This window comes from Artibeus jamaicensis, unplaced genomic scaffold (genome assembly GCF_021234435.1).
Source record: "Artibeus jamaicensis isolate MK-2021 breed Jamaican fruit bat unplaced genomic scaffold, CSHL_Jam_final contig_519, whole genome shotgun sequence".
Lineage (NCBI taxonomy): Eukaryota > Metazoa > Chordata > Mammalia > Chiroptera > Phyllostomidae > Artibeus > Artibeus jamaicensis.
The window spans coordinates 22,238,383-22,251,983 of record NW_026521871.1 but is presented as its reverse complement, the minus strand read 5'-3'; the positions used below and the strand labels follow the sequence as shown (position 1 = coordinate 22,251,983).

The window sequence follows — 13,601 nt, the reverse complement described above, 5'->3', positions numbered from 1 at the left end:
TATTGTTGCCCTGGAAAACAACTACTGTGCCCTATTAAGTCACAGTTTCTTCCTTCTCAGGGCACTTCAGCGAACACCTCAAGACCAGGAAATCATCTTCCTCATCACATACCAGGGTATTATTCATGCAGTTTACTCACTGTAAAGAGTTCCCTTGATATAAAGCTAACCACTAGTAAAAGACTGAAGAATTACCTAGTGTCAATCAACTTTTTAACAAGCCCATTTATGGAAAGGGGGTGTTGTGGGGAGACCCAACCCTTCTTTGCTGTTTCTGAAATACACAAATGGTAGTAAAGGCGTCAGAATTCCTCTGCGGGAGAGTGTCAGGCACTGCACTCATGTTGTAACTGGGGACTATGATCCTTTTTTTTCACCAGCTTTTTCAAAGTCTTAAAAATAAGGATTTGCATGTAGTGTGTGCTGTGTGGCTTGGGAGTAGGGGACATATGGATATTATTGAGAAAATCTCTAATGCACCTCTTTAGAATAAGGGAGTTTTGAGGTCCACCGAAGTCAAATTCCATTCTGTTAGGAGGTATGGAAGTCCTCTGGTGCAGGGAGCCTAGTCTAATTACCAGCAGGATTTGGGGATTTCGGGAGGCCCGGGGTTTTCCCTAAGTGGGCTTTAAGGCTGCTCAGAGCCAGGACTTGGCGCCTCACTTGGCCAGCACGTGGGCTTTTATGCGGCGAGCAGGAGGAAAGCCAGAAGTTCGGTTCCCGCGGGGGCGGGAGCGCGGGTTCGGGGTCGGGGCGCGGAGACTGCGGGCCCGGGTGGGGCGGGGGCGGGGCCGCGACGGGGCGGGGCGGCAGCGGAGGCCGGGGGCGGGGCCAGGCGCGCGGCTAACACTCTCTGGGGGCCGCTGGGCTCCGCCTCGCAGGGCTACGCAGGCGGCGGGGCTGCGGCACGGGCCGGGCAGCACCATGGCGGCGGCGGCGGCGGTAGCAGCGCCTGATGCTGCGGCGGGTTGTTCCGAAGTGCCGGCGGCGACTGCGACGGCAGAGCCCGAAGCTGGGGACGAGGACAGTCGCGAGGTCCGAGTGCTGCAGAGTCTTCGGGGCAAGATCTGTAAGTAGGGGACTGGCTGACGGGACCCACCCAGCGGCGGCGCGGCCGCGGGGCTGAGGGGGCGGCGTGCGCGCGGGGGTGGTGGCGCCGAGCCGCGCTGGGGTCGAGGGAACGCGAGGGGGCCTGGGCGGGGGCCTTGTCTGGGCGAGAAGCGTGGGGAGAGCGAGCGTGGGTGAGGCTGGAAGAGGGGTGTGTTGGGGGAGGCGTCGCCCGGACAGGGCGGCGTGGGCTAGGCTGCCCCTGTCGGGAGGGAGGAGAGAGCCGAGAAACCGTCCCAGACTGGGCGCCTGGGCCGCGCCGGCCTGAGGGGCTCGTCTTGGGGGCGCGGCCTGGACGCGCGGGAGCCCGAGCTCGGGGCGCGGGCCGGGGGCGTGAGGCGCTTCCGGCCGCCCTGAGTCGCAGGCCTGCGGGCGGCTGCGGGCGCCCCGGAGCAGCCCGGAGGTGGGAGCCGGGCGGCAATTACCGGAGGCGCGGCCGGAGGAGGAGGGCGGGGAACTGGGGCTGGCCGGGAGGGGAAGGGGCTGCCTGTTTCCTGGGCCCACGATCCTGGGCGAGGTTGAAAAAGGCGCCCCAGTCCGGAGGAAACAGGCCGCCTTGGGACTCGAGTGGCCTCCGCGCTGGTGCTCGGGAGGGGTCGGGGCCAGACACCTGTACTCGCCCCACTTGAATCGAGAGACGGCGTGCCTGAGTTCAGGCAGGATGTAGTGGCTTCCTGTGAGCAGGTCTCAAAACACAGTCATCCAACCAGGTCTCTTAACCCACTTAATTCATTTCCTTCTCATGCATTTATGAACGGGCCATACTAGTTGACTTAATAAAAAAATTTGCTTGGAGCATTATCATAGACCATTTGAGTCCAGTCATCCGAACATTTATTTTGGGGGAAAAAGTGACCCTTTGGCATCAAATTGCCATGTTTTTCCATAGTAGTTTATTCAGAGGAAACACTTTTTTTCCTATTTGTAAGATATATCAATAAACTTTGTTTTTGCTTTTGTCAAATATTAGTTTTCTTGATTCAATATCTTCAGGCTGGAAACGTGCTTCATGTTTCATATAAATAAATCTTAGTTATGACGAGTGCTTTTCACTTTGTATGAAGGAAATCAAATTGCATTCAAATGGCTAACAATCCTGTTTCTTACACAGGATGTAAGATTTTCCTCTTTGTAAATAGTGATGTTATTAATTGAGCTTGGATTCTCCCACTGCCCTCTTTTCAAGTTGCTCTCCCTTTCCAAGGACTTGAGATTTTATGAAACCTTAGAAGCAGTTACATTAAATTTTTTCACCTTTTTGTACCCAGAAGTAGTTCTCAGGCCCTTAAGAGAATATAGTTCATAAGACCTGAAAAATGACACCAGAAAAGCAGATCTTGTCCGTATCCAGCTTCCCAGCATTGAAGTTGCCTTCAAGGGTATAAAATCTTTTTAGAATTCAAATCGTCTTTACTTAATATTTGTATATATCTAATTTAATATTTGGGAAAGATATAAATGGGCCAGAGTTTCCTACTTGATCTAATTTTCCAATTTTTTTTTTACCACTTTACATTTTAGTGTCACTTGATGCTAGGTGCTCTCCATTGGAGCCTCACTGATTTACACAGCTGCAGATTATACCATGGAAGTACATATACACATGTCTTGGAGTTGAGGGTTGGGGTTAGGCTGTTTCCAGAGGGACTTAGCTGCCCTGCACTTTCACCTACTCCTTGGCAGATACCACCTAAGAGATATAACTGTAAGTGAAACTTGGACCAACAAATAAGAAAACACAGCTTTGTTTCTAAGGCTTAGAGCAACCCCACTACAGACTGATCTGGAATGATATTACCACTTTAACCATAGTCAAAGTATTACATCTGTTATCTCAGTTTCTTGCTTTTTGAATTACTTAGCTTATAGCTTAGGTCATAGAGTGTCTGCTTCATAGGAGAAAATATATTTGAAACTTCTCCCCACCTTCCTCATCGTTTCTTTGCTCTCCTTTTAGCTGGTATAATCCAGAGCTGATTGACATTCATTCAGGACACTGAAGAAATGCTGTTTTCTGTTTGCTTGAAACTGACATGTGGGTTTTGCATGGTGGGTGTTGAGGGTACTGGAAGAGTCATTAGCAGGTGCTAAAGTCACAGAAATGGGATGATGGTGGCTGTGACACTGAAGACACGAAGCATCTTGGGGATGGAGGTAACCGTATCAGCTTTCCTTTTCACCATACTGGAAGACCTTGGAGGAAAGCCTGATAGTGCCCTCTAGCTTGGATGTGCTGGCAGAATCCAAACTGCTGACTGAAGAGTCTCAGATCTGGAGAATTAGAGATCCATAGGGCTCAGAGGGACCTTGAATGGAAATGTCTTTTTTTCTGAACTGGGGTAGGACCCGTCAACTCCAGACCATACCAAAAAAATGGGTATGGGTTGATTCGTATATCTTTAAAGTTCTAGAGATAATAGGGCACAACCTTTTTTAGGGGTTTCATTCCAGTATTTATTAGTTTTCCCATATAGTTTACAAGGTGAAATACCAGGTTGACAGATTGAAAAACCATTTTGTGGTGTCTATATCAAATAATCAACTGCCATTAGCAAATCCAGTGTTGCTGACAATATTTTTTGTCTTATGTGCTTATCCCAGATTCCCTTAAGTCCTTTTAGTGTGCTAGGAAACCATGGCAGTTCCAAACAGTCTGCTTCATTAATATTCAAGAGGTAGGTTTGGTTGTTGGATGTCCTACAGTTGTCACGTGAACCTTTGATGAAAAAAATTAAGGGTTACTTCAGACGCCATCCTTTGGTCTGAACTCCTAACTCCTATGCAGTGAGTGGCAGGTATGCTAGCACAGCTGAAACAATTTTCCATTGCCTTCCCAGCCCCCCCAAACACACACACAGACATATAGGTGAAAAAAGGGGATTAGGGCCTTCTCCTTTATACTTTCAGGTTTCATGCTGTTATTTTATGGTGTCCTTTTTGTTTACTGCTTTTTGTTAGTGGGTCTGCTCTTGTCTGATTAAATCAGATTGTGAACTGCTGCTGAAAGAGCCCATGCCACCTCATGCACAGGTTTACCTACTCGACGGAGACCAGATTTATAAGGGAGCCAAGTTTGAGGATTTGTGTTAACATTGAGATGTATGGTATAATACAAAATCTGGGACTATGATATGTCCCAGAACTTGTTTGAACTCCGGATACCTTCAGATGAAAGAATGACCTAGGGCTACTTGGCAAGGGTACATAAGATCTGTAGGGTATGCTGTAGTTCAGATGCTTGGTCAGGTTAGTCACCTAGGTTTGAATCTTCACTTAATTTCCAACTTTTGTTAACCTCTGAATGCCTCTGTATTCTCATGTACAAAATGGGGATAGTAAAAACATCTATCTCCCGGGACTGATTTGAGAATTAAATAAATGCTATTTTCCAATTATTTCTTCTGCTAGAATCAGGGGCAGGCAGCGACCATCTCTTAAGATGGAGTAAAGTAGGAGATAAAAACTAATCTTTGTTTGATGTTCTTATCCAACATGTACTGGAATTTCCTGGTATGCAAAGCTGATTAAAATCAGAAGACCTGTATTCTGTTTCCACATTGTTAATTGTTATTCTTGTGATGACTTTAGGTAGCCAGCTCACTTACCTTTGAGCTTATCTTCCTCATCTTTAAAGTGGGAATAATGCTTTATCATCTACGTGTCTTATGCATGTGCCGACTTTAGACAGCTAGTTCACTTATCTTTGAGCTTATCTTCCTCATCTTTTAAATGGGAATAATGCTGCATCTTGTACACGTTGTTCCCTCTAGCTGGGAGTGTTTTTCTCCTTTCTTTCGTCCCATATTTATGTTGGAGAACTCCTGCTCATATTTCAAAAGTCTCCTCCGTGTCATCTCCATGTCCTGCCTCTCCTTTGGGGTACTGCCACCCTCATCCCTAGAGAGAAGTTGTTAGGGCTTTGTACTGCTGGGGAATCACAATTCCTTGTCCATTTCCTTATTATCTATCACATTTCATAAAAATTATCCTGTTAAACTGTGAACTCTTTCAAGGTAGAATGTGTTCTTATTCATTTTTTTAAAAATTATTCCAGAGCACGATGCCTAGAACAATATAGGCCTTTAGAAAATGCCCTACCTCTCATGGATTATTCTGAGGAGGATTTGAGATAGGTGTTTTCTAGGTTTTATAGCTAAACAAAATAGAAGAGATGGTATTAAGAGAAAACTACATGGATCTGTGGCAGGAAGTTCATCCCTTTCAAAATCACAGTGCCTACTGAGCTTAGGTTTGAACTGTTGCCAAAGTTGCCTCATTAAGAAAATGATTAAATTTTTCTAAATTCATTGATTGCTCATTATTAGGGGATTTGAATATTGTTATCTGACTGTATTCTATGAATATTGTTATTAATTAGTCCTGAGCCCTATAAAGAAAAAAATTTCATAATCACCTTACACATTAAATGCTTTTTATTTACCATGGCAGGTTTGATTATTATTTTCTTTTAGTGATGAAGTATAAATCAAAACTTTTTACTGCCTACAATAGAACTGAGAGGGAGAGATTAAAAAGAGTTGATGCTAAGAATTCATTATCAGATATTTGAAATGAGATAGTATTTAATAAATTAATAGGGGAAAAGATTTTAAAAGGTTTTGTTCATGCTAAGAATTCATTATTGTCAGAAATTTGAAATGAGATGATGAGTTATTTAGAAAAGAGGAGGAATCCATCTTTCAGATGAACAGAAATGAGAGAAAAGGTTCTTTGTAAAAGTTCACAGAGCAGTCTGCTAATCATTTGCTCTGAGAAGGACAGGAGGTAAACCTCAATGAGTTCATAGAGTTTTGGGGGTTGTTTGTTTTTTGTTTTTTGTTTTTGGAACTTAGAACTCTTTGAGTAGACTCTAAGAGACTGTGGAACTAATGTAGCTGAAATAAAACCTATCATTTTATCCTTTAATCACAGATGCTAATCCTATTTCCTTGCTAATGTTCTTTATGAAAGTATTTGACAGTGATATCAGATTAATGAAATTCTGTGCTCTTGACAGCTGCCAAAGTTTTTTGTATAGCCATTGATTAATGTAAATTAAGAAATTATGTATATTAAGAAATTTCTATCATATACATCTGTAGTTTTAAAGGTCATTTTAGTCATCAAAAATCCCTGGCTAAAATAATAAACCTTATAAGGTTATACCAGTACACACCAGTGAATAATAATTGACAAATATTAAGATCTTGGTTCTAACAATATGAATAATGACAGGATGACTTTGGAAAAAGTCCTTAACTTTGCCAATCTCCTGTTCTCTTGTAAAATAAGGGGTTTGGATATGAGTCTTCGATATCCCTTTTAGCGCTAAGTCTGATTATTTTAAACTTGAGCCATTTGCTTTAGATGCATTAGATGCTTTGACTTCAATGCCTAAATGTATTTAGTAGGCCTATTTCATATAACATGCACTATTTTAAAAATCTTTATCTAAGATTTATTAGATCAGATTGCTTGAGTCCTAATTTTTTTTTTCTGTAAGCATTACTTAATTTAGTCAGCAGTACCTACTACATAGCTGAGTGATAGGGCACTAACCCACTGGACTGCAATTGGGCCTAAGCTGTGAAAGGGATGAAAAAGTTCCTTACTAGTTTATCCTAAAGTGTATACTAAGCAGTAGTTGCTTTCAGACACTTGTATTCTTAGAGAATTACCGTACCGAAGTTTAGAGCTGGAAAGTAGAGAACATATGTTGTTCTGTTCCCTCATTTTATAAATAAAGAGGTTGACAGCTATAACCCATGTGTCACACAGTTAACGGCCTGTTGGACACTAGTCCACTAGTACTATCCAAGTTCTTTCTAGCCCTGGCTGGTGTGGCTCAGTGGACTGAGCTCTGACCAGCCTGCGAACCAAAAAGTCATCAGTTCAATTCCTAGTCAGGGCACATCCCTGGGTTGCGGGTCAGGTCCCCAGTTGGGGGCATGCGAGAAGAAACTGGTAGATATTTCTCTCACACGGTGATGTTTCTTTCCCTCTCTTTCTCCCTCCCTTACTCTCTCTATAAAAAAATAAAATCTAAAATTTTTTTTCTAAAATGCCACCTAGGATGAATTCATTAGTATTGCTGCACATGCACTGCATTTAATATAAGAAGATTATATTGTCTATCTAGTGATATATCCAGTAGTGATTGATTTTCATTGTGCTGTCTACAACTCATCTGTTCCATTTTAAGAACTTTGTGAAGTGGTTAGGATTAGTGGTGAGACTGATTGTGACTCAGGTGGAGATTGAGTATGGGCACCTCTCTATTTGTGTCGTGCTCTAACCCAGCTGTTTTCAGTCCTGACTGCTGATCAGTGGGTATCACCTGTGAACTTAAATTCTGATGCCCAGGCTCTACTCCAGACCCACTGGATAAGAATTTCTGGACTGGTACCTAGACATCTGTAGGCTTAAAACATTCCACAGAGGGTGATAATGGGCAGCTAGGATGGTAAACCTCTGCTTTTGCCAGTAGAGTAGCCACAAACTACCTGAGTGGTAGCAACCTGCTGTAAATGACCATTAAAGGGAACTAATACAATTTTGGTGTGATCACAGGGAGGTTTTAATTTATTATAAAAATAAACAAAATAACACACATACCTGTTATAAAATCAAAAGATACAAAAGGGTAAACATTGAAAAATAAGTTTTCTTCTGTTGTCCCCTAGCCATTCCCGCTTCAAAAGCATTACTAGTTTTTTGTATGTCCTTAGATATTTAGATACATAGATATTTAGTATTTACAAGCATAAGCATATGAGTATTAACATCTTTATCAGCAGCACTCAAATAATAGCAAAATATACAGATTGTTTGCATCTTGCTATTTTAAATTTAACAATAGTAATTTGAAAGTTTTCCATATCTGTATATATGAAGCTGCCTCGTTTTTTAAAATACAAGGTCCAGCAGCAGTAATGCTTGCTTGAGTGTGGTCGGTACGGTAATAATACAGATGTAGTAATTTACAGTTTTAATCTGAACATTTCACCTAAAATGTTGTATGGTGCGCTTGAGTGATACTGTTATAGAATTACATGCTTATGATTTTGTAATAAAAGGGCGTTATTTGTGCTGGACCCTTTATTTTTTTTGATTATGCTATTACAATCGTCCCAATTTTTCTCCCTTTCCACTCCTCTACCTAGTACCCTCTATTTCCTCTGGCAGTCCCCACCTTAGTTCATGTCCATGAGTCATGTGTATAAGTTCTTTGGCTTCTCCATTTCCTACACTATTAACATCCCCCTGTCTATTCTGTAGCTACCAATTTGTACTCCGTAAATTGCACCTTGAACTAAATTTGTACTACCAATTTGCACCTCTTCTCCCATTCTCCCCTTTCCCTCTCCTAGCTGATGATAACCCTCCAAATGATCTCCATACCTATGATTCTGTTTCTGTTGTTTGCTTAGTTTGTTTTTTAGATTCAGTTGTTGATGGTTGTGACTTTATTGCCATTTTAATGTTTATAGTTTTGATCTTAAGTAAGTCCCTTTAACATTTTGTATAGTAGTGGCTTGGTGATGATAAACTCCTTTAGCATTACCTTGTCTAGGAAGCACTTTATCTGCCCTTCAATTCTAAATGACAGTTTTGCTGAATAAAGTCATCTAGGTGTTAGGACCTAGCTTTCTGTCACTTTGAATACTTGTTGCTAGTCTCTTCAAGCCTTCAAAGATTTTTTTTTTGAGAAATCAGCTGATAGTCTTGTGGGAATTCCTTTGTAGGTAACTGTCTTCCTTTTATCTTGCTGCTTTTAAGTTTCTCTCTTTATCTTTAATCTTTGGCATTTTAATTATGATGTGTTTTGGTGTCATCCTGTTTGGGACCAAGTTGTTTGGGACTCTGTGCTTCCTGGGCTCATTTGTCTATTTCCTTCACCAAATTAGGAAAGTTTTTTTTCATTACTTTTTCAAATAAGTTTTCAATTTCTTGCTCTTTCTCTCTCCTTCAGACCCCCTAAGATTTGAATGTTGGTACATTTGAAGTTGTCTCAGAGGCTACTTAGCCTATTCTTATTTTAAGGGAATTCTTTTTTCTTCTTGCTGTTCTATTAAATGGTTTTTTCCTTCCTTATGTTTCAAATCATTGATTTGATTGTTGGCTTTATCCACTCCACTGTTGGTTCCCTGTAAATTTTTCTTTACTTCACTTAATACAACCTTCATTTCTGCCTGGGTCTCTTTTACGCTGTTGAAGTGTACCCAGTGAATTCCTTGAGCATCCTAATGACCATTGTTTTGAGCTCTACATCTAATAGATTGCTTATCTCTATTTTGTTTAGTTCTTCTTCAGGAGTTTTGTTCTATTCTTTCATTTGGGCCTTATTTCTTTGTGTCTTCATTTGGCTATCTCCCCGTGTTTTTGTTTCTATGTATTAGGGAGAGCTGCTTTGACTTCCTATCTTAGTAGCATGGTCTAGTGTAGAAAAGCTCACTGATACTTTGGATGGAGCAGAGCTTTAAATAATTGCCAGGGCAGGGCAACCCAGGTGAACCAGGTTGATGGAGTCTTAGATGTAGTATTGTCACTCTGTGGCTTTGTGCGGAAGGGCCCAGAAAGGGGACAATGCCACTGCCTGGCATCTGGGGCTTTGTCCGGGAGGAAGCTATCCCTTAGCATTTGTCCCAGTGCCAGGCACTTGAGTTCCTCCCTGTATGTCACTGGTGCCCTTCCAGCTGCTGCCTCGGTGCTAGAGCCCAAAGGGAATGAGTTGGCCCAAGTACTAAGTCTTTTGTGGGCTTTTTGAGAGAAAACTTATGAGAATCTCAGAGTTTCTTCTGTTGCCTCAACCCCCACTGGTTTTTACAGCCAGAAGTTTGGGGACTTACCTTTCTGGCGGTGGAACCCTAGGCTGTGTAGTCTGGTGTGGGGCTAGGATCTCTTGCTCGGAGGTATCCCTCCTGATTTTTATCCACCACATATGGGTATGGGACCACCCATTCTGTGCCTCCACCCCTTCTGTTCATCTGGATGAATGTGGCTTTTTTAATTCCTTAGTTGTCTGACTTCCATATAGCTTGATTTTCAGACAATTCTGGATGATAGTAGTTTTGTAGTCTAGTTGTAATTTTCATAGTGGTTGTGTGAGGAGGCGAGCCATCTTTACCTTGTCTCCATCTTGACTGGAAGTTTGGGACAGGAGCTGCCTCATTTTTAACAGCTGCACAGTGTTCTATCATCTGGATGCATTAGTTTATTTAACCAGTCCCCTGTTGATGTTCATTTAGGTTGTTTCCATTGTTTGCTATTACAAACATTACTACAACAAATAGCTTTATAGGTATATCATTTTTAATAAGAATATATGTGCCTATCAGTAGGATAAATTCCTAGACTTTATGAATTTAATAGATGAATTGAATGGTATGGACATTTTTACATGGAATGACAGTGCCAAACGGCTTTTCATAGAAACTATAGCCGTTTATGCTCTTTCCAGCAGTCTATGAATGTCTGTTTCTTTACACTCACATAGTATGTATTTTAAAACTTCTTGATCTTTATTGGTCTCTAAAATGAAAAGAAACTTCTAATTTGTACTTCTTTGAAATGAGGTCAAGGATTGCTTCATTTTTTTTAAAAGATTTTATTTATTTTTAGAACGAGGGGAAGGTAGAGAGAAAGGAGAAAAACATCAATGTGTGATTGCCTCTTGTGCCCCTCCTGCTGGGGAGCTGGCCCACAACCCAGGCATGTGCCCTGACTGGGAATCAAACTGGCAACCCTTTGGTTTGCAGGCTGGTGCTCAATCCACTGATCCACACCAGCCAGGGTGGATTGCTTCATATTTTTAAGAGCCATTTTTAGTTGCATGTTTTTGGTGAACTTGTCTGTTACTTTCTTGTTTTGTTTTGTTTTTTCTATTGGCTTATCTCGGTCTTTTTTCTGACTTATGGGAGTGTTTTATGCAGTATGGAAGTTAGCCTTTTTTTTCTTTTTAGTGGAAAGATATTTAAAAATTAAGATACTTTGGTTGATGCCTGTGTGTATTCTTGAGGAGAAGTTGATTGTGAGATTCAGTGAGGGCAGTCAGTTGTTGATTTCATCTATTTACATCATTTCTGTTACTAGAATAAAGATGGAGAACTGTTTGAGGAAAGGTAAGTAAAGACTTATAAACAGGAGTTAAAAGACAAACAATAGTTTGGGAGAAGATTTTTGCAGCAAATCCTATAGACAGAAAGAAAACACTTACATAACCCGTATTCTGTGCTAGCCACTGTTTTAAAAGTTTAAGCATATTAACTAATTTAATCCTCAATGTATTTGTAAGTACAGTTATTGTCCACATTTTGCAGATGAGAAGGCTGAGACACAGAATGGCTAAACTAAGTAACTTGACCAAGATCAGACAGCTAGTGCTTATTGGAGCTGTCATTCAAACTGGGGAGACTGGCTCTACAGTCCATCCTGTTACACTAAACATACTATACTATACTGCATCTCTATTTGTTGGTATCCACAAGATAGTAAAAGTGGCCATTAGAAAAGTAAAGGAGCCCTGACTGGTGTTGCTCAGTGGGTTGTGTGCTGTCCTACGAGCAGAAAGGTCTTGGGTTCAATTCCAGGTCAGGTCACATGCCTGGGTTGTGGGCCAGGCCCCTGATTCAGGGCATTCGAGAGACAAAACTGATTGACGTTTCTCTTTCTTTCTTTTTTTTTTTTTAAATATTTTATTTATTTATCTTTAGAGGGGAGGGGAAGGAGAGAGGGAGAGAAACATCCATGTATGGTTGCCTTTCGTGCGTCCCCTGCTGGGAACTGGCCTGCAGGGAACTGGTCTGCAACCCAGGCATGTGCCCTGACTGGGAATCGAACCGCGATTGTCTGGTTCTCAGGCCTGTGCTCAATCCACTAAGCTACACCAGCCAGGGCTGTTCCCCTCTTTCTAAAAAAAAAAAAAACCAAAATCTTTTTAAGAAAGAAAAGACAAATAAAGGATATAATAGGCATTTCACAGAAAAGGAGATATAAAAGGTTAGGAAACAGAGGAAAATACTTGTAAGATTTAACAAAAATTAATCAGGAAATATAAATTTAAAAAACTTACCAGTCTGAAAACAGAAAAACTTGTTAATTTCAATTCTTGGTGAGGATTTAGAGGAAAGGTACTTTCCTCACTGCTGCTATGAATTTAAATTGGTAAAGCAATGATGAAGAGCATTTTGGCAGTATCTTGTTAAAATTTTTTGAGTGTATATACCCTATGCATTTCTACGTCTACATTTCTACCTTTCTACCTTATGGAAACACTTGTACATTTGCAAAAGAGGCACATACAAAGATATTTAATGTTGCCTTGTTGGTTAAACAAAGTAATTAGAGACAACTTGTGTCCATCAGTAGTAAAATAGCTAAAAAATATACTCCTATACATATTCTATAGCAGCTAAAAAGAATGAGGTGTGTCTACAATATTAAAGGAAACAACTTCAAGATGAATTGTTGAGTTAAAAAGAAAAGCAAGCTGTTAGAGTAATATGTGTAGTATCATGTGTTGTTTTTTTTCTACATGTATATACAGAAAGAGGATTTAAAAGATGTACAACATCGGTTACCTCAGTGGTAGACAAAGGGAAATTAGCTTTACTTATAATTGTTTAATTTTCTACAGCATGTATTTGTGTATTAGCTATGTTATTTTAAAAATGGCCATCTGTATAAATGAATTTGATATAGTATTTAGCTGTATGAACCTCTCTTGCTCTACCCTTGAAGACTATCCTGTCTGTAATATAAGGGTAACAAAGTATTAAGTTTGGTAACATTTTCAGTGCACATAGAAATAGAGTCAATTTTTCTGTGAAGTTTTTGGGTAACTTTTTATTTCCTATACTTTGCATCTATTTGTTTGTTAAAAAATTGACTAAAAATCCAGTGTTTTATTTCAGAGGAATGTAGTAAAAATAATAATTTCTATCTTTAAAAATATTATAACATTTGTTTAAATGACACAGAACTCCTTAGTTCTGAATTTGGACAATTTTAATTTTGTTTTAACCCTCACCAGAGCATATGTTTATTGATTTTAGAGGGTGAGAAGAGAGAAACATACATCAGTTTGCCTCCCATCTGTGCCCCTACTGGGGATCAAACCTGCAACCTTTTGGCATTTGGGTCAACACTCCAACTAAGCTACCTGGCCTGGGCTAGACAATTTTATTTTATATAACATTTTCTTAGAATGAGAAAATGAATAACATTTATTAAATATTTACTCTTTTCTATGTATAGGCTACTTTGCAAATTGTTTCATTTAATCCAGTTTCATAAAGAGGATTGTTATTCTTCTTTTAATGAAGGAGAAGCAGACAGAAAAGTTATTTAATCAGGTTTTCAAGTAGCAGAGCCAAGTTTTCAGAAGGTCTTTAGGTTATCAAAGTCTATAGTCTTTTCTCTACCAAGTTGCCTATCAGACAGTATATTTGGAATAACTGATGATTACATTTCTCTTGTCAAGAAGTTGATAATTA

General features: G+C 40.5%; 1 protein-coding gene and 1 long non-coding RNA gene across 3 annotated transcripts in view; one reads left to right on the top strand and one right to left on the bottom strand.

Moving 5' to 3' along the window:
* Positions 1–13,601, bottom strand: part of LOC119044848 (uncharacterized) — a 79,817-nt gene that overhangs the window by 26,214 nt on the left and 40,002 nt on the right. The window lies entirely within an intron of this gene.
* The window catches only part of RASA2 (RAS p21 protein activator 2), a 119,872-nt gene continuing 106,944 nt past the window's right edge, over positions 674–13,601 (top strand). Inside the window, exon 1 of the mRNA XM_037139388.2 lies at positions 674–1,069. Within this exon, the coding sequence (XP_036995283.2) occupies positions 685–1,069 (385 nt within the window). The 5' untranslated portion in view covers positions 674–684. The remainder of the gene's footprint in view (positions 1,070–13,601) is intronic.